The 24176-nt window shown below is 49.1% G+C and overlaps 1 protein-coding gene across 2 annotated transcripts; it reads left to right on the forward strand.

Moving 5' to 3' along the window:
• Positions 1-4665: 4665 nt before the first annotated feature.
• On the forward strand, positions 4666-23078 carry LOC141964722 (rho GTPase-activating protein 20-like). Of its 2 annotated transcripts, none has more exons than XM_074915408.1 (14): positions 4666-4746; positions 7424-7594; positions 8175-8324; positions 9881-9922; positions 10722-10806; positions 11705-11782; positions 12506-12572; positions 14590-14778; positions 15232-15407; positions 15912-16073; positions 17103-17212; positions 18023-18212; positions 18836-18953; positions 19486-23078. In XM_074915408.1, the coding sequence occupies exons 1-14, from the start codon at positions 4667-4669 to the stop codon at positions 21201-21203; spliced, it is 3336 nt and encodes a 1111-aa protein (XP_074771509.1). In that variant the 5' UTR covers position 4666; the 3' UTR covers positions 21204-23078. The 2 variants fall into 2 exon arrangements, with proteins under 2 accessions (XP_074771509.1, XP_074771510.1); XM_074915409.1 differs by having other exon boundaries at positions 19492-23078.
• Positions 23079-24176: the final 1098 nt, after the last annotated feature.

Raw genomic sequence — 24176 nt, forward strand, 5'->3', positions numbered from 1 at the left:
TGCATTTATACAGTAGCTTTAGTAGCTTTTGCTGTTGCGGTAGACCACTGAAAAATGGGCCTTTGCTGGGTTCAGTTGATTAATAGCAGCGATCCCCACCTGCTCTGACACAACATACCAGTACTGTGGTGAGAGCGCTCGTAGGAAGAGAGGGCTTCACAGGATTCATCCCAGAATGAGAATAATACCAGTGTTATTGGCTCTGAACAACCTGTGATGCTCCAACTAATCAAAGACATTGCGGCCCCAGTTTTGCACTCTCTGACTGGGCCTTTAGCAACGTAAGCCTCCCTAACTGATCTGAATGTCAGCATGGAATCGATTCAGAGCCCATGTTTATAAAAATGTGTTTAGTTTTTTTAAAGAGTATGTGATACCCATTCACCACCTTCACAGCTAGAAAGTGGACTGTGTCTAACATGGGGAGAATGACACTGACAGCCAAATGTTTCACATAAATGAGTAACAGAACGTGGAGCTGAGAGCATTGGGAGAAGCGGATTTCCCTTGGATGTGTGAGCTGGTGCCTACAGCCATGCTAGTGACGTGTTGGTCAGGTCGCTCCACTCAGTGGTGGCATGCAGAGAACCCACGGTGAAATGTCGGGATGCTGAGAGTAAGAGGAGATCTAAATGAACTCTCTCCCTATTTGATCTTACTGCTTTTAACCGCCCTGGGTACAGGGAAGCCAGTCCAGTGTCAGGTCTGAAGTCTGAATTGCTTTGAGAGAGTCTTCCAGTAAAATGGAGGGCGGGCTCTGGAGGAACTCTTCCTGCCACACAGGATCTTAAAGCTTCCTGCCAGGCAAGTTTCCATTGGAACACGTCCTGAATTCGTGTCAGCTTACCCACCCAGCCCCATGGTCTGCAGCTTTGCAGCAGCCCTATCATATGGATTAACCCAGAAACTCAAAGTCCTGTGGATCTGCCACGTGTTTCTGTGCAGGTGGTCCTGCAGCCTGGCGCTTGCAGGTGGCCCAGCCAGCCAGCCCTTGGCTCCCGTCAACTTGCAGCAGCTGCTAGGGTCAAAGAGAGCACATGGAGGTTTTGAAGACACAGTGCATCAATGTTTCTGAAACAAATGTTTCAATTTATGTTTTGCAGGAAAATTGCACTATTAAAAAAATGTTGTTTTCATTTTTGAGTGTGAACTAAACCAAATGGCAGCATTCCAGCACCAGTCATTGCAAGTTTTGACCAGCCCTTGACAGAAGGAAAATCCACCCTCTTCTAAGCAGGTGTCGTCATTGTTCGGCTCCATCCCACCTTAACTATCTGAAGAATAACATTCAACTGCAGAGGTCAGTGGGGGGAAAAAAAACCCGCTCATGCTGGCCAGGCGAGCCGATAGTGTAGGCCATACATGGGTTTGGAATGAGGGGTATTAGACTCACAGCCTCCCCGGTGCCAAGAAATACACAGCTAAAATGGGCAGCTCAGAGATGAGTAATGCACAAAAACGGTCCAGAGCATTGCAAGTGCTCAAGCCCTTTCAGAGTATGTTGGGTAAACGAGTATCTGTTTCCATGGCATCAAAACAGCACACAGATGACGCCAGGTCCTGTTGGCGGTTCTCTGATTCCCGGGCCTGGTTAACGTGAGCTGGACTCCCGGCAGGGGCGCTTCCTGGCTCTGAGATGGAGGGGCAGAGCGAAGGCCCCCTCCATCCCAGGCAGTGCTCGTGGGAATGGCTGGGCGAGGCTGCTAGGCCCTGCCAGCTCTGCTGCCGAGGGGCGGCAGGGCCCGGGCACTGCGGCTGCTCCGGAGAGCTCCGTCGCACAGAGGCCTTGTGGTGTTCCTGCTGTGTCAGGAGAGGAGAGCGCTGTTTTGCAAGAAAACTATAAAACTGTAGACCTTGGAAGCATGCAGGATTCAGAGCACATTTTAGTGGCACTGGAAGAACACTCGAGGTGTTAAGAGGCTGCTGGACGAGGAGAGTCTCTGAAGGAAACATCATTCACATGGGTGAGCCCCTGCAGACCAGAATTGTTTAAAATGGGGTACACAGCTAGGGTCTCCCACACAGGGAACTGTTTTACCTCGCAAGGCTACTGAAACCAAAGGCAGAACAATTTATTATTTCTCTATTAAATGTGCAAATTAGTATGTTGACTGTGAAATGATGCCATTTAGTTGTGTCCTGTTCCCTCAGTAAGATGCCACTCGTGTGATCTTGTGGCCATCACCTCAGTGATGTCCTAGGCTGGCTAGGGTCAAAGAGTCTTTGGCTAAGGGCTTGGAAGGCAGTTTTCTGGTTTGCCTGGAGGCTGTTTGGCATCAGGCAACTGGATCTCTGGGCAACGGATGATACCCATATTTGATTTGGAGATAGCATGTGTGGGGAATACCTTGTGTCCTGTAGTCACAGCGTCTCCCTGGAAACCCAGGGCTGTGTCTTTGTGGGACTCCCACAGGTAGCCCAGCGCCTGCTGGAAGCAGTGCCAGTGAGCAGGTCCTCAGACTCCGCTGGAGAAGTGCAATGGGTGGGCAAAGATGAGGCTTCTCGGAAGGCACTGCTGCACCGTTCAGATACAGCCTGAAACCGTTCCGAACCATCGGGAGAAGAAATCCACCGGTGCAGACTCTCAGATATCCACCCTGAAATTTCCTCTGAGTAAAATGTCCTTCTACACCATGCTCACATCATGGGTGTCATTGGCACTCCTCACCACCTTGTACCACAGAGAAGACTCGTTCTGGGGTGGCTAAAATACTGCTTTGCGTACAGTGAGGTTATTATGTGCTGTAGGATTCTTTGGCACAGAAGATACTGTTATGTGCAAGGTTTTCTTACAGTGCCACTCAAGATGTTACTACAATGCCCTGGCACGAAGATGCATCCAATTGTGCTGCTGTGACCTTGGCAGCAACAACCCGCTGGAGTTCCCCCCAGGCCACCACACCCATCCTCTCCTGAGATACAGCATGACTGAGGCTTTGCTCTGCTGTGTTTTGTAGGAACATTTTACCCTATTAAGGCACCTCTGAAAGCCAGATGTTCTGTTTTGGTCAGGACTCTCTTTTTTTAAAACAAACATTTTTGAGCTGATGTTATTTTTATGTAGTTCTCTCTGTGAAACTTCCGAAGACAGATCTTTGCTTGGCAAGGTCGTATCAGGGAATGAGGGAGAAATTGCCATCTATCTGTCACTGTCTACATATATACATGTACTCAGGGAATCTATTTAGAAAGCACTGCAGATGTTGCAAAACTGAATATTCATGTGTTAGGAAATTGCTTTATTGCGCTTGCAGTCCCACTCCCACTTTGAGTTACGTGATCATGCGCTCTTTTTCACAAGGTCATCTGTGCTTTGGAGGGCTGGACCTGATCAGGCAATGAATCAGGAGTCTGTGTTTTAGAGAGCCCTTGCCTTTAGAATTCCATGGTCTTTTGTCACAGAATTCAAAGGTACATGAAATGGGACGTGAGGAGGAGTGCGCCTTCCCTGGCAGCTGGACTCCACCCTGGCCTCTGCCACAGATCTCCTTTCTGAAGTGTTGTAAATCACTTTCACCAACTTTTGGTCACTAATCCCTTGTTCTTAATTTCTGGGGTTTCTGGAGACAGACTTACAGCCATGCTGAGCGCCTGTAGCTCCAGCGAGAGCAAGCAGGAGGAGTGTTTCAAACCAGCCCCGCAGCCAACCTTTTGTCTGCTCGGAAAAGCCTGGCCCAGTGTACTGAACACCAGGCACCCAGATTCACTGTAATCGCTTTGTTCTTGTCCTTTCCATCAGTGAAAAGAGGACAGTACCTTCCTCTAACATCATAAGAATGTCACGATAATGTGGTTGTAAGGTACTGAGCTGTAATAGCATCGTGTACTCAGAGATGGGACTAATGAGCTCACATCCAACTAACAATTCTGCATTCAGCACAGAGTTTGAAAAGTATATGGTTAACAAAAGGGACACGCTTTCTCCATAGGACCTCTCTTCAATCAGCAATCCTGGTTTCTTTTATTCTTAGGATATTCCATATTTTGATATGTTCAGAAGTCAAAAGATCAATAATTCTCAGCAAAATCTAATCTTCACTTAAAGCTCTAATACAGGCAAATGCTGAAATTAGAAATGAGCCATGGGACAGATTTCTCCATGCTTACTAAGCAAGAGCCATTGACAGAGGTACAGGTGTCCTGAGGTTACACTGCCTGGAGAGGGGCCTAATAACAGTCTATTTGCTGGATCTGTGAGTCATAGAAAATGAAGACAGAGAAAAATCTACTAAATAGCCTCATCCATTTCTTCAGCCCATAAAATAGGGCTCCCTACAGTGTCTTATGCTGTTCATAGCTTTGTCCACTCCAGTTTTAAATTGGATTTCTATCCCTTTCCTTAAGAAACTCTTCCATGGCATGAGTGCTAGGAAGTTTTTCCTGACCTTCAGCCTGTAGTTTTTTTCTCTGTATTTTGGCTGTGAAAACTGGAAGCTTTTCAAGTTAGGAAAGTTTTAAGCGTCCCACATAAATGTGAGAGTTGACAAGTGTTTTAACAATAAGGAAGTGGAAGGAGGTGTCTGAAAGCACAGACTTGTCCACAAAGCTCTTGGTGTGGAGGTGTCATGAGTGTTAACTAGATAAAAAGAGAACTTGTAGAGTGCAGTGAGCAGAGCTACTTCCAAAGCGGCCAGGCTAACTGGAACGTCTTTTTGTCTTGCAGAAGATGAAGCCCATAGTCCAAAGACGACGATCTACCCCTTCTGCCATTACTAAAGCTCTCGGCAAGTCAAAGTACCATTCCAGGTAGGGGAAGTACCTTTCTGACTCCTTTTTCCGCCTTTCTGCCTATATGGACTGAAATCAAACTGGTTTTCAGATTCATTTAATGGTGTTGAGGGCAATTTGTTTGTGGACAGTTAAGGAAGAGTTTCTTTGTTACTAGAACGGCATGGTGCTCAGCAATACAGGCTGAGGGGAAGGAGGAGGAGGAGGGGACATTAGTATTATGGCATTTATCTTCCCAAGTAACCACTGTGTGTGCTGAGGCCCTGCTTCCCATGCAGAGGCCGGGCATCTGCCCGCTGATGGGAAGTAGTGCATGAATTCCTCTTTTTTCCCATCTTATTTTCTCCCCTTGTCCTGTTGGGAGGGAGTGAGAGAGCAGCTGGGTAGGGGTCTGGCAGCCAGCTCGGGTCAACTCACCATGCAAGGCTGGCTGGTTATTTTCAATGCAGATAATATAGAGATTGAGGGAGCTGGGAGTGTTCAGGGTGAGGAGGAGGAGGCTGAGGGGAGCCCTCATCCCTCTCTGCAGCTCCTGACAGGACATTGCAGAGAGGCTGGGGCTGGGCTCTGCTCCCAGGGGATCAGGGACAGGACAAGAGGGAACGGCTGGAAACTGCCCCAGGGGAGGGTCAGGCTGGGCAGGAGGAGAAAATGTTTCCCAGCAAGAGTGGTCCGAGAGTGGAACAGGCTGCCCAGGGAGGGGGGAGTCCCCATCCCTGGGGGGGTTTCAGGGCCGTTGGGATGAGCTGTGGGGGATGTGGGGTAGGGGAGAACTTTGTAGAGTCGGGCTGAGGGTTGGACTCGGTGATCCCGAGGGGCTTTTCCAACCTGAATGGTTCTATGATTCTATACTAGGACTAGACATCTGACGCCTGTTATATCCAAGTTTAAATACACCTGGACAATATAACACAGTGCAGACACCCAAGTAAAATCAGGTACAAGAAACGGTGTTTAAGTTCCTGCTTTTCTGAAACGTGTGTGGGGTCAGTGTTGTAAGATCATTTAAAATAAAGTACAGGAATGATTTTCATCTGGTTGTCTTCTGACCAAGTTATGTGGCTTATTTGTCATTCCCACCCACCCCCTTCTAAAATGCACTAAAAAAAAGTAGAGAAACAAATTCTTGACTTTATTTGGCTGGAGAATATCCCATGAGGGAGGGAAGCTTTAAACATTTCTCTTGATGGATTGCTCTGGAGGGAGCTGATACAATGCCATCTTTGCTTAGGCCACCAGAGTATTGATGAGATTTTTTTTGCTATCCTGTGTTGTGTTTACAAAGCTGTGTAACTCCTCCAGCTTTAGGAAATCCACTGCTGAGATTGTGAGATGGTGTGGCTCCCACTGCTCAACTGACGCACATGGAAAGTTTTTAATACCAAGTTTAAAGGTGATTTAGTTTCTCACTTGTAGAGGCAACAGATGCATAAGCCCAAAATTCACTTGTTGGTGACTGTGGAGAGGAGGGAAGAAGGAATTTCTGCTTGCAGGAGTGCGGCTGTTCCTGTGACTGGGGGATGATTTTAGAAAAGCAGCTACTGGTTATCTTTAACCTCACTCCTGTGAAATACACATAGCCCAGTTATGAGGCCAGTGGGAACTGAGTTAAGACTAACAACGTCAAAAATACTACCTTTAAAGCTCATGCGGTTTCCCATTTTTTGCATAGAGACTGCTCTCAGACTAGAGTAGTATTGCTGAGGGGTGGGTGGAAGGTAAAGCTCCTCCACGTGCATCCTTGCCTGCAGGCAAGAAACACATTTTTGTCTGTGTGTAGAGACAGGAGGATTTCTGGTTTTCTCCTATCTGCATAAATCTAAGGCCGTGTCTCGGAGGTTAGTTAATGCGGTCAGGGTCGGGCACATGAACATGGTCTCTGAACAAGGCTCAGCAAAGAACCATCGCTTGTTCCTTCAGCACAGGCCACCTGCAGAGCAGGGGCAGACCCAGGCAGCGAGGGTGGGACCCACCGTACTGCCAGCATTGCTGACCTGAGCCAGGGGCAGCGCTGAGACAGTGCTGGGAGGGTGCTGAGAGGCACGAGGGGAGATTAGCACTTGGCAGAGCTTTTCCAGCTGGGAAGAGCATAGAGAAGGGCTCTGGTTTGATCCCAACAATGGCTTGTTGACTGCAGACAACATGCAAGACCAGCCAGGTTTTCTTTGGAAATGGTAAACACCTGTATCAATCTCAGTAGAAACAAGATGCTGGATTGCAGGCAGGCAAGCCAGAAACAGATGGCTGGAACTGGATGAGTACGTGCAGTTCATTTTCTTTGTGCTGCAGCCCCCGCATTTACAAGCAATTCAGTACGGGTGGAAGACATGCACTGAGATGGCAGTCCCTCCCCACGCCAGGCTGAGCAGTGCCATGGGTTTCTGTGTTCTCCTCGAGTCACAGCTCACACCCATGTGCAGGAAGTAAGTGTTTTACCTGAGTGAGAGATTACTCAGAAATCAGTATTTCAGCAGCTTAACCTCCCCAGATTTGGGGTGGGCATTTTCCATCTGTCTGAGGCTGGTAAAATTGATTGGGCAGAGGCAGGCAGTTGCAGTTCATAATTGAGAGCAATAGGGGCAGTGCTGGGAGCAGTAGGGGGCTGTCGGGCTGTTCCAGAACAGCCTGTGTCCAGTCACAAACCCCTGTGAGAAAAGTTTCTGATAAAGTCTTACAATTTTTCTTCCTCCTGCAGGGAAACTACCCTTTCCTCTTCCCATTCTGACAATGGGCTGCCAAGTGGCCTGTTCAGCAGCCCAGGCTCCACTTTCATCCTGGACGAGCGCGTACAGCTAACCGTGGGCCTGCAGACCCAAGAAAGACATCTGATTTTGTTCAGTGATGTGCTGGTCATCGCCAAGTCCAAGTAAGAGGAATTCGCACTCACTCCTTCTCCCCGGTATGTGCTGTTGTAGCTGTTTGTGGAGCAGACATCAAAACAACTCTTCTTTACAAGTGTAGATCTAAAATGGGGCATCTCCCCCTTCCACCTCCAGAAATTCTTCTTGGTATTAATGTTTCGCTCCATTTTCCTCAAGGAAAAGACTGTCTAATTGGTTTTGCCCTTTCACTTATGCAGCTTCTTGGAGAAATAGCATGAGGACAAGAGGCAGTAAGGACAGAAGACTGGCTCCTGGTCTGGCTACTTCTGCCACACATAAATTAAGAGCTTGGGTCACTTCAGTCTAATGCACAGACAGAAATTAGCCTAAATCACCCTTACCTGCATTGGGGCTCTAGTAGATCACATTGCCCTAAGCCACAGCTGTCCCACTGCAGGCACCACCCCCAAAATCCACTTGCAAAACTCCCTGGTAGTGCCTCCACGTGCCTGGACATCTAGTTCTGGGGGACTTGTACATCCACATAGTGGAAAGTGGCACGACCAGACTCTGAAAGTCTAGATGTTAGTATCTGGCCTAAGAAATCCGTAATTTGAATTGCAGATCCTCCTCCAGCCTGAAGCTGAAAAAGCAGGTGCATCTGAGTGAAGTGTGGACTGGCACCTGTCTCAGCGAAGTGACAGAGAAAAAGATGGGTCCTGAGAATTCATTTGTCATCGGCTGGCCTACCACCAACTATGTTGTCACCTTCAGGTATCTCATCAGACACCAGACCTCCCTCTGCAGCCTGGCAGCTGCCTGAGTCTCCCCTGTGTCAAGCAAAACAAGGACTGAGGCTACAGAGCCCTGAACTCTACTACAACCCTCGTCCCCATTGAGTAGAGCACTTCCACTCAGGCGGTGTGGTAAAAACTTAGATGTTGGGAGACAGTCACCTTAGAGAGGTATCTGCCATCTGGTCCCTGAGAGCCTTTCAGAGGCCCAACCCTTGCGAGCGTTGTTATAGCAAGGGCTAACCCTGCTGCAGAGCATCCTGGAACATCACAACCAAATCTGCTGTAGCAAACCAGCTTGTGCCATCATGTAACCTACAAGATGGTGTTTCAGCACCTGTCAGCAGCCATTTCTGTCGGGGATTAGCCCTAGTTTGAGAATTTTTCATTACAGAGGACAGGTTAGTTATGTCAGTGAAAAGTGCCAAATGGCCTTGTGCCAGGATTAAGTCCTTTATCCACCCCATGTGGGCAAACCTTCCTCCTGCATTTGTCTGCAGTTGTCCCAAGCCCACACCAGCAGGCTGTAAAATGGAAAGGTTCTTCAAGGTGGGTCTGCACAATCAGCACAGTCCAGAGCTTGCTTAGCCCTTGCTAACCCCAAAAGCAGAAATGGAGGGCACTATGGAGCAGACTAGAGAATAGCCCATTCCTACCCAAATGCCATCTTGAAGGCTGGCCCAACGTTGTGCCTGAGCTAATAAGGCTCACTAAAAAGCAGGCGAGCTTTTTGTTACCTGGAGTTCACTCTAGCCTGGATAGATTGTCTAGAGCTGGTATGTCCACAGGGAGCTCAGGGCACTGCTGGCTTAGGCACCTCTGCCTCATCCTCTCCTGCAGAGCAGAGGGGTCAGCAGTCTTCCAGGGCCTCTCTGCCCTCGGGGGTCTGCTGGCACAGCTAGGAGGGGCTGAGCTGCCCTGAAGCTTTTCCTTCCAGGGGCAGCTGCCTTGGTGGAAAAAGAAACGGGAACCATACCGTGGTTTCATGCATGCTGTCTTGTCATTTCCAAGGGTCAGCATGGTCTGTCCTGGGTGATGCATCCCTGGTCAGGATTCGTGCTCCGACATGCAGCTGCCGATCGTGTCTCAGTCCAAACTCAACAGCAGTTCCATTGCCTTCACACTGCCGAGACCTGGGTAACCCGTGTTGGCAGCAGAAGCTTCTCGGAACAGCAGACACTGGGAAGGAAATAATAGGAGAAAGAAAATAGCAATTAAAGGTCACTGCAAAGATAATAAGGGCTCAGAAGATGAGTTAACTCCAACATCACAGAAAGATATTTGTCCCTTAGCTGAACACTCGCCATCCTGGGCAGGAAATATAGTCTGGTTTGTTGCTGGGATTTTTTTGTTACTGTTAATTTTTGTTATTCGTTAAAATAGGACACAAGCAGGAAAGGACTGTGCTTTTGTTCCAGGGCTTTGCAGGAAGGAACTTTGGCTTACAGCTATATATAAATGAAACTGGGTAGAGTTTCCAAAGGCTGTTACCCACTCAGCACTTGTTTGATGATCTGCCTCCCTTTTTGTCTTCAGCTCAGCTGACGTGAAGGAACGATGGCTGTCAGCATTACTGTGGTAAGTGACCCTCCTTTCATCCTCCTCCTGGGTGGTTCCTGTACAGTCCTCAGAGAAAGTTGTCATGCTAGGTGTCAAATTGCCCTCTGATCTTCAGCACATTGTCTAGCTACTGTTTGAAAAATCCACCTTTGAAACCTGAAAGTAGAAGCCCCTGGGTGAAAGCAAAATTGGTGTTAACAGTCCAGAAAAGATGAAATCCACTAGAAGCTAACATTGTTGGAGCACCATTTTTCCTTTGGAGCTGGAGGCTGACATTGCTAGCCACTATGAAAATGTCACAGGTTACTGATTCTTCAGACTTTTTCTGATTACTTCTGATTCTTCAGATGTTTTCAGATTCTTCAGATGTTACTGATACAAACTAAAGTTTGTATTTCGTGGCATCTAGAGGCTACAGTTGTTTCTTTTTCATATTATGTTTTTATATGTTGTTTCCACTGACATCCAGGCAGAAGTGTTTATTATATAGCTACGGAGAGGGGAAGAATTCTCCTCATTTGTGGAGAACAGTAATGGTCCTAAGGATGCTGGAAGGTGTTATGCCAGATGCATCCATCTGCGTTAAAGTACTGCCATGTGGGGTTTTGCTAGTCTGGGGCCTCAGGAAAGGTAAAGAAGCCAGTAAGAGCACATGACCATGCTATGAACATTGCATGTTATTGTAACTGTCGTAATTAATCTGTATTTATTATAGTGCCAAGGAGCAGGTCCCTTGGACCTCTTGGATCAAAATCTTAGAGTCCTTCTCAAGTTTAGTTGGGAAATTATATTCCATCTCCCTTTCTTTGACTTTCAGGCATATCAATGAGGTCAAACAGAATGAATATCTGAAGAATCTAACCCTTCAAATCTTTGTGCTGGGTGCTGACAACTGTTCTTCTGTAAGTAAAGCTAAGTACCTGCTCATCAGACCAATGCTACGTGGAGGTCTGTGGGGTAGGGGTGGGAAGGGAGGGCTGTGCTGCTGCTGCTATCCCTGTTTAAAATTCAAGTCCCAGCTGTAAAGGTTTTAGAGGGTGTGCATCTGAGCAGCTGCATGCTTCCCACTGGAAGCCCACTCAGAGAGTTTTGGTTTGGGAAATCAGGAGGTAGCCAGACCATTACCAAAGAGCAGTTAATTCTTAAGATTATTCTTGGCCTCTGGCTTCTTTTCTCTTTTTCTTCTGCGTCCCTTCATAATTGGTGATGGTTTGTCGTTGAGTGCCCAGTCATTCCCATTTTCAGTGCAATAAGTTGAGGATATTGATCATGAAAGAGTCACCAGTGTGTTCTCCTGAATTAATTTACTGGAATATGTCCCAGTCTCTTTATATTCATAGCGTACATTTCTAGGCTTCGTGCCAAGCTTGGTAGGTCACATTGAGCTCCCAGGGACTCTTCTCTCAGGGAGCGAACCCAAACACTTGTGGTTTATTAACGTTGTGCCATGTGCACCCTTGGAGTGGCAGTGGCACCACCATCAGTCAAATACTGATGGGATCAAATACAGCATCTAATCACCACCCACTTCCTGTGATTTCTACCAGATGAAATGCTTGGATGATATAATAACCCCGTGATGGAAGTAGAAGAGAACAGTTTTCACAATGTATAGCCATCACCCTTAATGATTCCACTGTAGTTCAAATTAGTACAACTTCTCTAACCATGAACATTTAGTGAAGACAGTCAACAGACAGATGAGTGGCTTTTTATCCAGATTTCCAAGCTACAAGAAACTGCAACCAAACTTCATGCCTTCTTATTAGCTTCCCATATTTTCTCTGCTTTCCTTTCCAGACTGCTGCAGTCAGTGTCTCCAACGTGGAAACGGCAGAGAGTGTGATGAAGAAGGCCCTTCTGCAGCTTGGACTCCCTGTAAGTGACAGGTGCACAGTCTGCCTGATCTTAGCTAAGGAAGCTGGCAACGTCTGGTTTACAGGACAGTGCAGCTGTGGAGAAGTCTAGATGTGCTGAACCTAACCAGTAAGGCATTAATACTCTCTGGCTTGCAAGATGAATCTATTTGTGTGGGTGCCAAGTATTAGAAACACAGACATGCTTAGATGCCTATATTAAATTCAATCTTTGTATAATAAAGTCCTTTGGATTTCAGAGGTGCTTGCAACCCAGCATTAGCCAAGCTTGTCAAAGGGTTATTAATGTACCCATGAAATACTGAATGAATCGGTGGTGTTATCAGATGGGCCTTGCCCATTGCAGTGGCCCAGCCTTCCCCATCACAGTCTTTGACAGGTAGCTTTAACAGTGTTCCTGTAGTTTAATACCAAGGAAGGCTGTGGAACACAGTGCTAAAATAGTCTGGGAAACCACCATCATGTTGGTTTACATCCTGCTGGCTCCTGGCCTTTTTCTCTCCTGAACCTTTCCCCCTCCACTCCGCATCGGGCAGACTGACCCCGAGCGCCGTCCGTCCCGGCCTGCTGGCTGTCCTGGAGACACCCGTGTGTGTCGGGCTCCTCGGCCTCTCCGGGCGCTTGTGGCTGTCTCTTGCTGTCTGAGTGGAGTACAACCTCGTGGACCCTCACCCTGGCCCACTTTCACCTCATATTTTTCTTTTCTCTGTTCCTCAACCGCCAGGGCAGGACAAGTGAACACCACCTCTGGGTGATCTCAGGGAAAGATGACCCTGCTTACCCTCTCATTGGTAAGAGCTCTTCATTTCCCCTCAGTCCTGGCACCACAGGAACTAGTGATAAATGGTACTGGTGTGTGTGGCAGAGAAACACCTCAAACATTGCACTCTCCACTTAAAAAAGCATTGGTCAGGGGACTGTTGCTGGTGTGAGATGTCACATCAAGCTGATGTGAGATGTCACATAGCTTTTATGGTCTCAGGATCCATGTTTAAGCAGTGGATGGTGGCATCTTTCAACATCTTCCCACACACCTCCCTTTCCCAGGCAAATTTGGATGGGAGCCCGTGACACTTTGCAGCAGATGCTTCAAATGAAAGGGAGATTTTTAGGCTGGCCTATGCAGTGGGTGTGATGCAAGGGTAGGACACGCCTCAAAGCCCAGTCCCATCCCCAGGGCTGCTGGTATGAGCTTGCAGGGCTGCGTGCGTGGAGGCTGCTCAGCTGTGCAGGCTTCTCCTCACAGCCAGCACTGCGGTCTGGGGCAGCCTCAGCCCAGCTTCGCTGCCATGGTGGAGATGTCCAGGGATGTCCCTCGCACAGAGCAGCCCCTGACACTTCCTGAGCACTTTGCCTTTGGGCTCCATCAGAAGCAGAGCAAGTTGCTGCAGCTCGGTGGTCATTCAGCAAGAACATGCTGGGTCCAGAGGAAAATACTCTGGCAGCTGAAAGAAGCAGAATTTTTAGATGGATCATTGGTGATTTTAAAGCCCCTAGTTAGGAAGTTAACATGTTTATCCTACTTTTTGGGTATTTATTTAGTTTTCATTGCATTTCAGTTCACAAATAAGGAAACTGTTTTCCACACAAGATGTCATGTCGTATTAAAAAACAAATTTGTTGCATATGGCTCCTTAACGTTACTGTCCTCTGACCTGCCACCTTAATCCCGTAACGATCTGATCTCATAGGCACATGTGGGCCACTTGAGGCAATGCCTTTGCAGGCTGTTTATTTGAAAACTTTCCTTTTTAACAATTTGTGTTTAGGTCTTGGAAACTCCTAAGGCTTGAGGGAAATTAGGTGTGTATGTAAAGGGATTTGAGGAGAGTCACAACAGAGGAGAGTGCTGGAGATTTGTAGGAGATTATTTCAGAAATACAAGCAGCATTTTCAAATAAACTACTGAATTTTGTCTGTTAAGCATTCATCACAGAGATCACCAAAGGTGGAATTTTCCAATAATAATATTTAGTTGTGGATTGCTGGCAAAACCAAGACAGCAAAATACAAGATTAAATGTACATTCTGCCAGAGAGGAAGCAAAGAAATACACTGATTTACCCAGCATCTAAACCAAAGCTGTTAGATGCATTGAAACTGCTGCTTGCTTCTCTGACAGATGTGTCAGTGATGCAGCCACTGCTCAGACCCTATAGAACACTGCTTAGTTACGCTGAACGAGTAGTCTCTGCATTAACTCTGCGTTGTGTTTTCATTGATATCCCAGTAAATACATCCCCAGGTTCTCCAAGGAAGTTTATGCATGTTGGCTTATTATTAAAGAGATCTCGCTCCAAAGACCATGTTGTTGTAGTAAGACTATTCTGGGGCTATTTAGACTGCAGTTGTTTGTTTGTGGGTGTTTACTGGTGTTTTCCAAGTCATCATGGCACATGCTTACGTTTTGCCTTCATCCAGTACCCAGCAGACTGTTGGAGTGAGCTGGCTCCCACCCAGAGCCACGCTCGCTGTACTTCGTTAGTGCGGCGGGCCTGTGAGCCTGCTAGTGAGGGCTTAGACACAGGTAATAGTGCTTTGTGGCATGATCCTCTGGGGAGCTGCTAATAAAGAGTGGCTGGCCAGGCTCAATTGGATGAACTTATTTGTAAAGCAATGATCATATATATGCATAGATGTGGCCCCCTTTAGTCCGCAGGTAGAGGCTTTCAGCAGCATTGCTGAGGGGCCCAGCTGCAGTCGGAGCCGTTGGATGCGGCCTGGCCACTTCCTCCTGCCCAGATTTGGAGCTGTTTTCACACAGCTCTGCATCCTTGTTTGCTCCTTACACAACTCTTTGCTCAACAGGGCATGAACATCCTTTCAGCATCGCACTGAACTGTCTCCGGGACTCTGCTGACCAGCAGCAAGGCACCAACAATAACACCCTCCTGGCCGACGGGACAGAGGCTTCCTTCCTCCATCAGCTCCCAAAGGAAAAGCAGTGCCAGTTTGTCCTGAAGCCCAGGCTCCAAGCTCCCATGCAGCTGAGGAGAGGTAGGGGCTGCAAGGGAGCCTTACAGCCAGGCAGAGACTATGCTGCTTTCCACAGCAGTGACAAACTTCTGGCATCCTACACGTGTCCCAGAGTTGCTGACCTGAGCGTTATGCAAAGAGGAGGAGATTGCAGAGGGGCTAAATTTGTGCAGATGTTCAGAATGAGCTTTCAGTCCTTGATTAGCTTTCAGTTGCAAGCCATTCGTACGTGACTCGGACAGCAAGGTTCCCTGAAGAACAGTGACTGAGTAAGAGTTTTGCTGATGGTTTTGAGAGGAACAAGTGGTTTCGCTGCTGTATGTTATCTGACCATCCCTGTTCAGAGTGTAGTTGCTAAGCACACGATGGCAGAAGGTCCTGGCCTTGTTGGGAGCTCTGCCTCCTCTGTGGACCACTTGCTGGCCAGTAGGAAGCACAGACAGGTGTGTAACGAAGGCCTGTCTTTTCTTCCAGAGTCACTGCAGAAACACACCAAGAGGAAGAAGTCCTTGATTGACTGGGCCCTGCGGCGCAGCACCAGCACCCCCACAGGCAGCCCTCCCTCGCAGTCGCCCACCACCCCCCGGAAGCTCTTTGGCCTGTCTCTGTCCTCTGTCTGTCCTGACGGGATCCTGCCCAAGCCCATCATGGTAAGGAGCAGCCAGGACTATTCATCCTGACATCAACTTGATGTTAGCCCAGGATTTAAAGTCACTTGTGGTATTTATGAGGATTGGATCGGGAAGGAGACCGTCATTTGCTTGTGATCAGATCTAGCTCAGTAACAGCAGTGAGAGCACTCCTCTCCTCTGTTATCTTGCCACTTTATGTCCATCCTGTCTCAGGGGGTGTCTCCAGTCAGGTCATCACACAGTGACAAGGGGCAGTGTCAGTGGACTGGGCTGCACTACACAGCCTGGACCTCCTTAACTGCAAGAGTCCACTGGGCTCACACATGTCACAGGATAAGAATACCTACATGAACTGTACCTGCAGCTTAGCTGACAGGCTCTTGTCTCTGGTTAAATCACGTGTCTGTCCTCTTCCTGGTACCGGCTAGGTCTTACACAAATTAAGTTATAATGGGTGAGGTATAATATACGAACAACAGGGTAAACTGTTAGGCTCTTAAGTACAACTGGGCTTTCTCTTAGGATATGCTGCTCCTGCTGTACCACAAAGGGCCCTCTACTAGGGGCATTTTCAGACGTTCTGCCAATGCCAAGACCTGCAAGGAGTTGAAAGAGAAGCTGAACTCTGGAGATGATGTGCAGGTGGATGGAGAGTCTGTCTTTGTGGCTGCTGCTGTCATCACGGTATGTTTGGCCAAGTAACTCAGCTGTCAGGGCTAAGGGTACCTTCCTTCTTTGAGGAAGCAACTTTAAGGAGTCTTTATGGGTAGGGAAGATTGAGGGGGGAGCAGAAAACATTTTCCAGCAAGGCACATTCTCACTTGGTCCATCTGTGTGCACAGAGGTGTCTGCCGGGCCCCATAGTGCTCGGTTTCACTTGCAGATATGTGCAGTGGCCCTGAGGCCAGTGTGTTATTTTCACCTCCCTGTACAAAAGAGCCTCCAGCAGGCAATATCGTGACATCTGCCTGCAGGATAACCACGGTATCTATACAGAGCCAGAGTCTGGAGTCAGCAGGACAGATGCTGCACTGCCATAGCGTGAAGCCCTTTGGTGGCGGCAGCACAGATGCTCTGTGTCCTTTGGACACACAGGGGAGACTGAGGGAGATGTGGGAGGACACTGAAGTGCTCTGCACCCCCCAGACAGGCCGTGCTCAGAGGAGCTGGCCTGGGCTGTCTAGACCCTGAGCCTTCACCTTTAATCAGCCAGCATGCAAGAGGGAGAACAGCCGCCAAATCCAAGCAGAGGGGTTGTGGTGGGTGGGGATGCAGCTTGCAATAAGACCAAGTTTTAGTGAGAAAAAGCCTATCTTTTGCACTGGCAATTAAATCCGGTCAAAACAATTCACGTACCTAAAGTATCAGAAAACATCCCTGTGTCTTGCTTTTGTTGGCCAAATGCAAAGGCTGTTGACTGGGAGGAGGATATTCAGGCACTTTCCAATGCAAGACATATATTAAGTTATTAGATGGTCCCCTGAGGAAAAAAAACAGCAGTTTTGCCCGTTCAGCAGAGCTCAGCCCGCTGCGGAGGAGCGGCAGGGCCGAGGGAGAGCCCGGAGGAGGCGGGGAGGGAGGAGAAATGTGTTTGTGTCATGTCTTGTTTTATCTTGTGCTTAATATGAATAAACAGTGACTTTATGCATCGTGAAACCACAACAAGGAATTCAAAACTGACCAGACTGCTCTGCATATATATATTTAATTCAGGATTTTCTCCGAAATATACCTGACAGTGTTCTATCCTCAGACATGCACGGACTGTGGATGGAAGCTGTGGACACAGAAAATCGGGCACATAAGATTGAAGCTATCAAAAGGTTCGTAAAAGCCTTTGTAAAAGCTTCTTCTGGTGGGAGACGGGGGATCATATGGCTCTACACATAGACTTCATCTTCTGGGAGACTCCTGGTGATGCTCCAGGCCACAGTACAGCTATTGCTGATGGCTGGAGTCACTGGTCAGAACGTTCTCCTTTCAGAGGTCTTTTATGAATTGTTAACATTTCTGATCCCAAAAAATGTCATTCGAAAATTCCTTTCTGATGACCAGTTCAGGTTACCAGAACCAGCAAACTGAAAAAGTACAGTAATTCAGCCACCAGGAGTACATCAAATGTTAGTGGAATTAGATCCTTAACAATGGTAACTTTTCTCTGATGTGCACAAAATGAAGCTGATCATCATATTGGCAGTTAGAAGAAATGGCCCCGTCAGGGTGGTGACTGGGACCTTAAAAACAGCTTTACTGCCTTGAAGCTGCTGCCCTGAGCAGGACTGTCCTGTGCAGTATATCAGACCTCTTCTTGTCTGTGGCTCAGCTCAGTGTTTGACCCTGCCCTGCGCCTGGGCCTGCTCCCTGCACTGTCCTGCAGCACAGGGCCCGGAGCCCCGTGCATCCTCGCGGGCTCTGGACACACGTCCCTCGGTGCTGCCAGCTCTGACCGGGCGAGCAGGCAGGATGGATGTCAAGTTGTGGCTCTCACAGAAGTTGCTTGAGGGGAGCAACAGAGTCTTAACTTTATTATCGAATGCAAAAGGGAGAAAAAGCCTTGGGAAGCACCTTCTGGTATTTGAAGAGCGGATTTTTGTGAACAGCCCCATTTTCCTTTGTTCCCACTCTCTGAACAGTCTGGTCAACCAGCTTCCAGAGGCCAACCTCATCTTACTCAGACACCTCTTTGGAGTCCTCCATCATATTGAGCAGAACTCCGGCGTGAATCAGATGAATGCCTTTAACCTGGCTCTTTGCATAGCACCCAATATGCTGTGGCTGCCAAGTCCTACTGGGCCTGAAGAGGAGAGCAGGTCTACAAAGAAGGTAATTGCTCATGGTTTGGCCTCACGCCGCCTTCCCCTCCTACTGCTTCTGACAGGCACTCATAGACCAGAGGAAGGCACAGGGCCAGTGACAGCGCTGGCTGAGCGGCATCCGGGCTTCATCCGTTCCCCCATGCAGCTGTGCCTGTGCTGGAAGGGGAATTCATCTACTCAGTGTGTCCAGGGTGGAAGGGGAAGCTGTGGCTGCTTCACCAGAGCGACGTCCCGTGTGGTCAGGCAAGCACAGGAGCAGCTGAAGTTAGACACTGCCACATCAGCCAGGTCTAAAGCCATCTCATGGAGGCAAAGTAAGGAACAAACACAACAATGCATCAGAGGGAGGAATGCTTGCCTGTACCTTATGAGGTGGTACCAATAGTAAGGAAAATTGTAGCATGTGCTGTACCCGGCTCACTGTACCAGTTCATGTAGCTCATATTCTCTCCCCAGGTGTAGTTCATAGAGTCACATTGCCACATTCTTAACAGCTCCTTCAGCAAAATGCTCTGTAGGAAATTACATCATTGTCCAAGGAAGAGGACCATTCTGGGGCTGATTTGACTTGCTTTGTACAGCTGGCTACATTCTCATGAAACTGACTGTGTAAATTCATGTCTTTGCCAGGTGGCCTTATTAGTGCAGTTCCTGATTGAAAACTCAGGAGAGATTTTTGGAGGTGACATTGCTTCCTTGTTTCAAAGACCAGACAAAAAGAAGTCCAAAACCTCAGAGGAATCTCTGGGTAAGTCAGTGGTGCTGTGTCTTCCGGAAATGTTTAACATCTTTGAACAGGTAAAGTCCTCGTGCAGAAGAGTTTGCTTTCCCTTCATGTCTCTTCCAAGGAAAAGCATGGAAAACCAGTTGGGTTGGGTTTTCTCTTTGCCTGTCAGGCAGAGGCAAGGGCAAAGCAGAAGGCTGAAGTACAGCACTTGAGACGTGCCCCTGAAGATGGCTCTGTCTCTGTGGCTGCTGTTCAGCCTGCTCTGCTCTCACAAGGGTCTAGCGTAGCCTTGGCAATGCCATGTCCCAGATTCAGCTAAACCAAATGGTTGAATGGAAAGAGATGGAGTGGTCTCTGTTAACTATCCAGTGGTGAATGCTCAGGTCATCAAGCCAGAAATTTTGGTACTGTTCCCAGTCCTGCTCTGGTCCCTGTGAAAATAATGGATCATCTTTGCTTTTCCATGGACTCAACATTTCCCTGCCTTGATTGTAAGATACCATATGGAGTTAGGAGACATAGGCAACAAACTGACTTGTGTTCTCTGTCCCAGGCATAGGCTTGGCTCAGCATGACGATTCCTCTGATGAGCTGGAATTTTCTGCTTGTGAGCCAGAAGGACCAAAGCACCACCTGGTACCTGGAACAGATGCCATTTTTGGCCCATCCAGCGACTTGTTACTTGATGAGGACCAGGAAGACTGGGACTTGTTCAGCGAGATCACAGCCTGCTACCAAAGCAAAGCCCGGAAGAACACCAGTGCGGACAGCTATGACCTCCTGGAAGAGGAGGGCTACTTCTGCTCCCTCGGCTCCATCCCCTCCCTCAGCCTGGCCAGGGACCGGTGCTCCTCGGAGCCCAGCGTCTGCCTCAGCTCCCAGCCCGCTCCCAGCCACGAGCCGGTGGCCCGGCAGTCCAGCTGCGACGCCACCATCATGCGCAGCCACACAGACTGTATCCACCGCCTGCGGCAGCTGCAGGCCGAGAGCCAGAAGCTGATTGACGAAGGTCTAAGCCCTGGGGTTAGTAAGGCCAGGCAGAACTTGTGGCAGTCGCCTCAGACCAGCTCTAGGGTGAAGAAGCTCAGCCTTCAGAAATCCAGCCTGTCCAACAGGTCCAGCTTCTCCAGCCTGTCCTCTACCACCACCTCCCCGTCCGCCTCCTCGCTCAGCTCCTTAGACAGCGCCTTCTCTTACTGCTCCGAGTCCTCAGCCATCAGTCCCACAGACGTCTCGGCCCTGCCCTTCATGTTCGGCACCTCTGCCAGGCTTCACGCTGTGTCCCCCAAGATTGCCAAGAGGGCCCCGAAAGAGTGGCACAAGTCCTTCACCTCGCCTGTGCCTTCACACCCGTGTGACCTGGAAGGTTTCCAGGGGCATGAGCCCAAGCCTGTGGAGAGCACTCACTGCTTTGGCGAGGGGAGGAGGTGTCCGTCGGTCAGCGGCGCTGCTGCGGCGAGCCCACGAACCGGCAGTGACTGGGAAGAAGAGGAGGGACAGCTGAGTTGTGCGGGGGGCCCTGGCCCAGGGCTCAGCAGCCAGGATTATGCCAAAGAGTTTGAACAAACACCAGAGCTCCCAGCTGCCAGCCCACCCAGCAAGAAGACCCCAGAGGTCAGCCCCCAGCAGCACAGGGAGAAGGCAGTGAAGAACATAGCAATCAGAAGCGTTGCTGCCTGCCCGCCGAGCCAGGAAGGCCTGAAGCGCACCAAGATAACGTTTTACATGGCCCCAAATACAGAAAGCTCTTGGGGGCTGCCAGAGGATGAGGATGAGGAGAGCCCCACGGCGAACAGCAGCAGCAGTGGGCAAGGCCTGCCCAAGGGCTTGCAGACTGTCCGAGTCCACATCCCCCAGACAGTTTTCTATGGGCAGAACACCCCCCTGGTCCTGCAGTCCGTCTCCAGGCGCTGCCACCAGGAGCCGGTGATCCCGTCCCCGCAGGCAGAGCGCAGGGGTAGCCCCCCCCGTGCCCCCACGCCCCAGGAGCCGCAGAGCCAGCCAGTGGAAACAGCACAGGCGCCAACCCCCAGCCAGGGCTTCAGCACCTTCAGCCACACCATCCGCATCGTCCTCCCCACCTCCATTCGGAACACCGTCAGGGAGTATTTCAAGCACGATGAAACCCAGCCCTGTCCCACGGCCGAGGCAGAAGCGGTGGAGGACGAACTCCTCCGGAGCAGGGAGCAGTGGCTCAGGGGCCAGCCCGCGGCAGAAGTGGGCACAGAGGAGCGCGGTGCAGTGGCCTTCACAGAAGAGACCTTTGTCTAGGGGAGATGGGTGTGGAAGAACTGAGTATTTTTTTGTGTATGATGTGCAGCAAAATGGATTTTGTAAGATATGATCAGGGTGTGAAGAATTTAGCAGGCTCCATGGGGCAATAAGTGTAAAGTGACACTCTTGTGTATGTAATGTTGGGGTTCAACATTCATTTTGGCTGGGACAGGGTGGAGGGCAGGGGGTTCTCTTTTTTCTTTACACCATTTTTCTACAGAAGAGATTTCACTGGCTGGTGTCTAAGGGGCTCACAGACTCTCCCTGCCTGTGAATAAGCTGACCTACAGGGTCTGACTTTTTTTTTTTTTAAAAGCTGTAAAGGAGAAACTCTACTCTATTTTCTCCAGCCACTTGTTGCTGCTGTGTGTGGATGTCCAGGGAACTGGGACAGCTAATGCTCCATCAGAATTAGTTAAAAATCTTTACGCTTGCACAAAATTCTCCACTGTTCACCACCACCATTCATCCAGAGGAATACCCTTCACCTCCATCCCAGAAAGCGCTGCTGCTCCTCTCTGCTCACCTTGGTCTAGCTCACATGTGGTCCACGCTCATCCCTGTCCGAGGCCGCCCACCAGAAACACCAAGCAGAGCCCAGAGCCCAGCTTTCACTGGCAGATTGCATGTGTAACACTTTAACCCTGAGATATTGCTCCCCGCCCCCTGCCAAGTAATTGTGCATTAATGCTCTTCTCATACCTCCCCCCAAGCTAGCATTTGACAGAACCACAGCTACTACAAAGGATTTTAACACTGTCACTGTGGCAGGGCTATGAACGTTTGTCTTCTTCAGTGTCCTCTGGGAGTAGCTGGTCCTTTTAGCCCTAGTAACAGGTGACATTATATTTCTGTAAATGACTGACATTTCAGAAGGCCCTTTTCCAGAGACAGTGTGGATGGGGCAACTAATCAAATTCCTAGTCCTGCTGACAGGGACTGAAGAAGGATTTGGCTTTAGCATGAGGTCAAGGAGTTGTGGAAGTTGTCAGTCTCAGTTGAGAGTCTCAGTCCATGAGCTGAGACTCTGCAGGTGGAGAGATGCACGGGTGGCATCTCAGTGACATGTGGGGTTCCCACTAGCACAGGACCTGGCCCAGGTGCAGCAGAACACAGCCTGGGGAAGCGCCGGGTGGGCGCAGGCTGCTGGGGTTGCACCACTACAGAAATGCAGCAGTGGACTCTGGGGGTGTCCCTGCGACGCCTCTCAGAACGATACTTGAAGCACTGTAGCCACCGTGGGACTTGCTTAGAGGGTTGTGATGCTGCCAGCTGAGCTCTGAAAGAGGCTGAGAGCACCACATTAGTCTGACAGGCACTAAGAAAGTGATGGGAAAAGGCACAGCGGTTAAAAGGTTCAGGATGTTTCATTTGAAAGTGATGGGAGAGTTTTCTAAGGTGGTTTCTCTCAGAGACACTCCTTTTACGGAATTATCAGTGAACATGTGAAGGACCAGAGGAATACCCAAACCCTAATGACTGACAGGGGGTCCCGGTGGAGCATGAGCCCCTGCAGGGTGGCTGTAAGTGGCCATATCTGGAGCTGCCAGAAACCTGCCATGGTTCAGTCCTTGCACAGAGGGGAAGCCGCAGCACTCCCACTCCCCACCATCAAATACCAGGGCAAGGAGAGAGGGGGAAGCCCAGAGCCCCCATTCCAAAGTGTACAGAGTTTGATTTGTTATATGGAGGGTGTTGAACACTCCCTGTCCCAGATCACATCAGGGGCCCTTGTATGATGAAAGGTGTATGTAATTGTAATACAACCCCCCCTGCCATCGTTCCCCTCACATGTGAACACTGACAAGGCACTCACAGCCTTTTTCCAGAGCTACAGTTGTAACTTTTTCAATAAAAGACACACAAGTTTGTCGTTGTGGTGCTGTTGTCACCTTTTGTTCCCTTGCTGTTACTTCTCTCCCTCCTATGCTTGGGCCATGGCATTTGGAAAACACCAAACTGTGCTGAGAAGCAGTTGAGTCTCTGGCCCTGCACTCTTGGAAAGCCCAAGGAAGACAATTGCAAAATCTACAACTAAGGGCCCCTTTCCTCGAGGAGAGTACCCCATCCTCACAGGAGGATGTGATCAGTGATGCCTTAGGGTGCTGCTTGATGTCATTTACCTGTCACATATTACATCCAACTGCTACCAAATTTCCTTTCTCAAGTCTCCCAAGTGGGATGTACCCCTCCCTGAGACACAGAGGCATCTGGAAGTCACCAAGCAGTCTTGAAAAAGTTTCGTAGCACCCAGCTTGCTGATAAAAAGAAATACCAGACAGTAGCTTTCTGCCCCAGAAAGGCTACACTTTCCCTTCATGTACAGCCCTGACACAAATGGACTTCCTTTCTCCCTCTGCCCTTTTTCAGACCAAAAGGAGAGATTTAGTCCAAGCTGGCCTGACACGTACCACAAGCCCCACTCGGTGCCCCAGTGGACGCAGTCGCTCAGGAAGACACATCGTGCAGTTGCCATCGGGGAAGCAAGGAGCTGTTCCCTTGCCCCTAAGGCTGACAGAGACCCTGATGGAAGTTTATTTCAACCATCCCCCTCCCTTCTCTGACATCCCAACAGAGTCTCCCAAGACACATTCTCCCCCCTGCTCTGCAGGAGGCTCCTTCATTCAGAGTCCTCTGCACCACGGCACTGTCGAGGGACAGACGAGTTGGTTTAAATTGGCTGCTAAGGATAGGCTAGATTTTAAATAAATCCATAGGAAAGGTTTCTGTGCAGAATTCTGTTTGGAAAAATTGGTTAGAGATCATGGGTTCTCTATGACATTGAAATGGCAAGTCTGACACATTCAGTCATACACGAGGGGAAAAATCCAGTCGAGTCAACCAGGCAACAGGATATTATACCTAAATTTCCATCAAATTCATTCTATTCCAAGCAAACTCATGTTACCACAAAAGTGCACCTCATAGGTCTAAAAGCCTGACTATTAGAATTTTATTTCATGTGGTAGT

Source organism: Athene noctua, chromosome 11 (assembly GCF_965140245.1).
Source record: "Athene noctua chromosome 11, bAthNoc1.hap1.1, whole genome shotgun sequence".
NCBI lineage: Eukaryota > Metazoa > Chordata > Aves > Strigiformes > Strigidae > Athene > Athene noctua.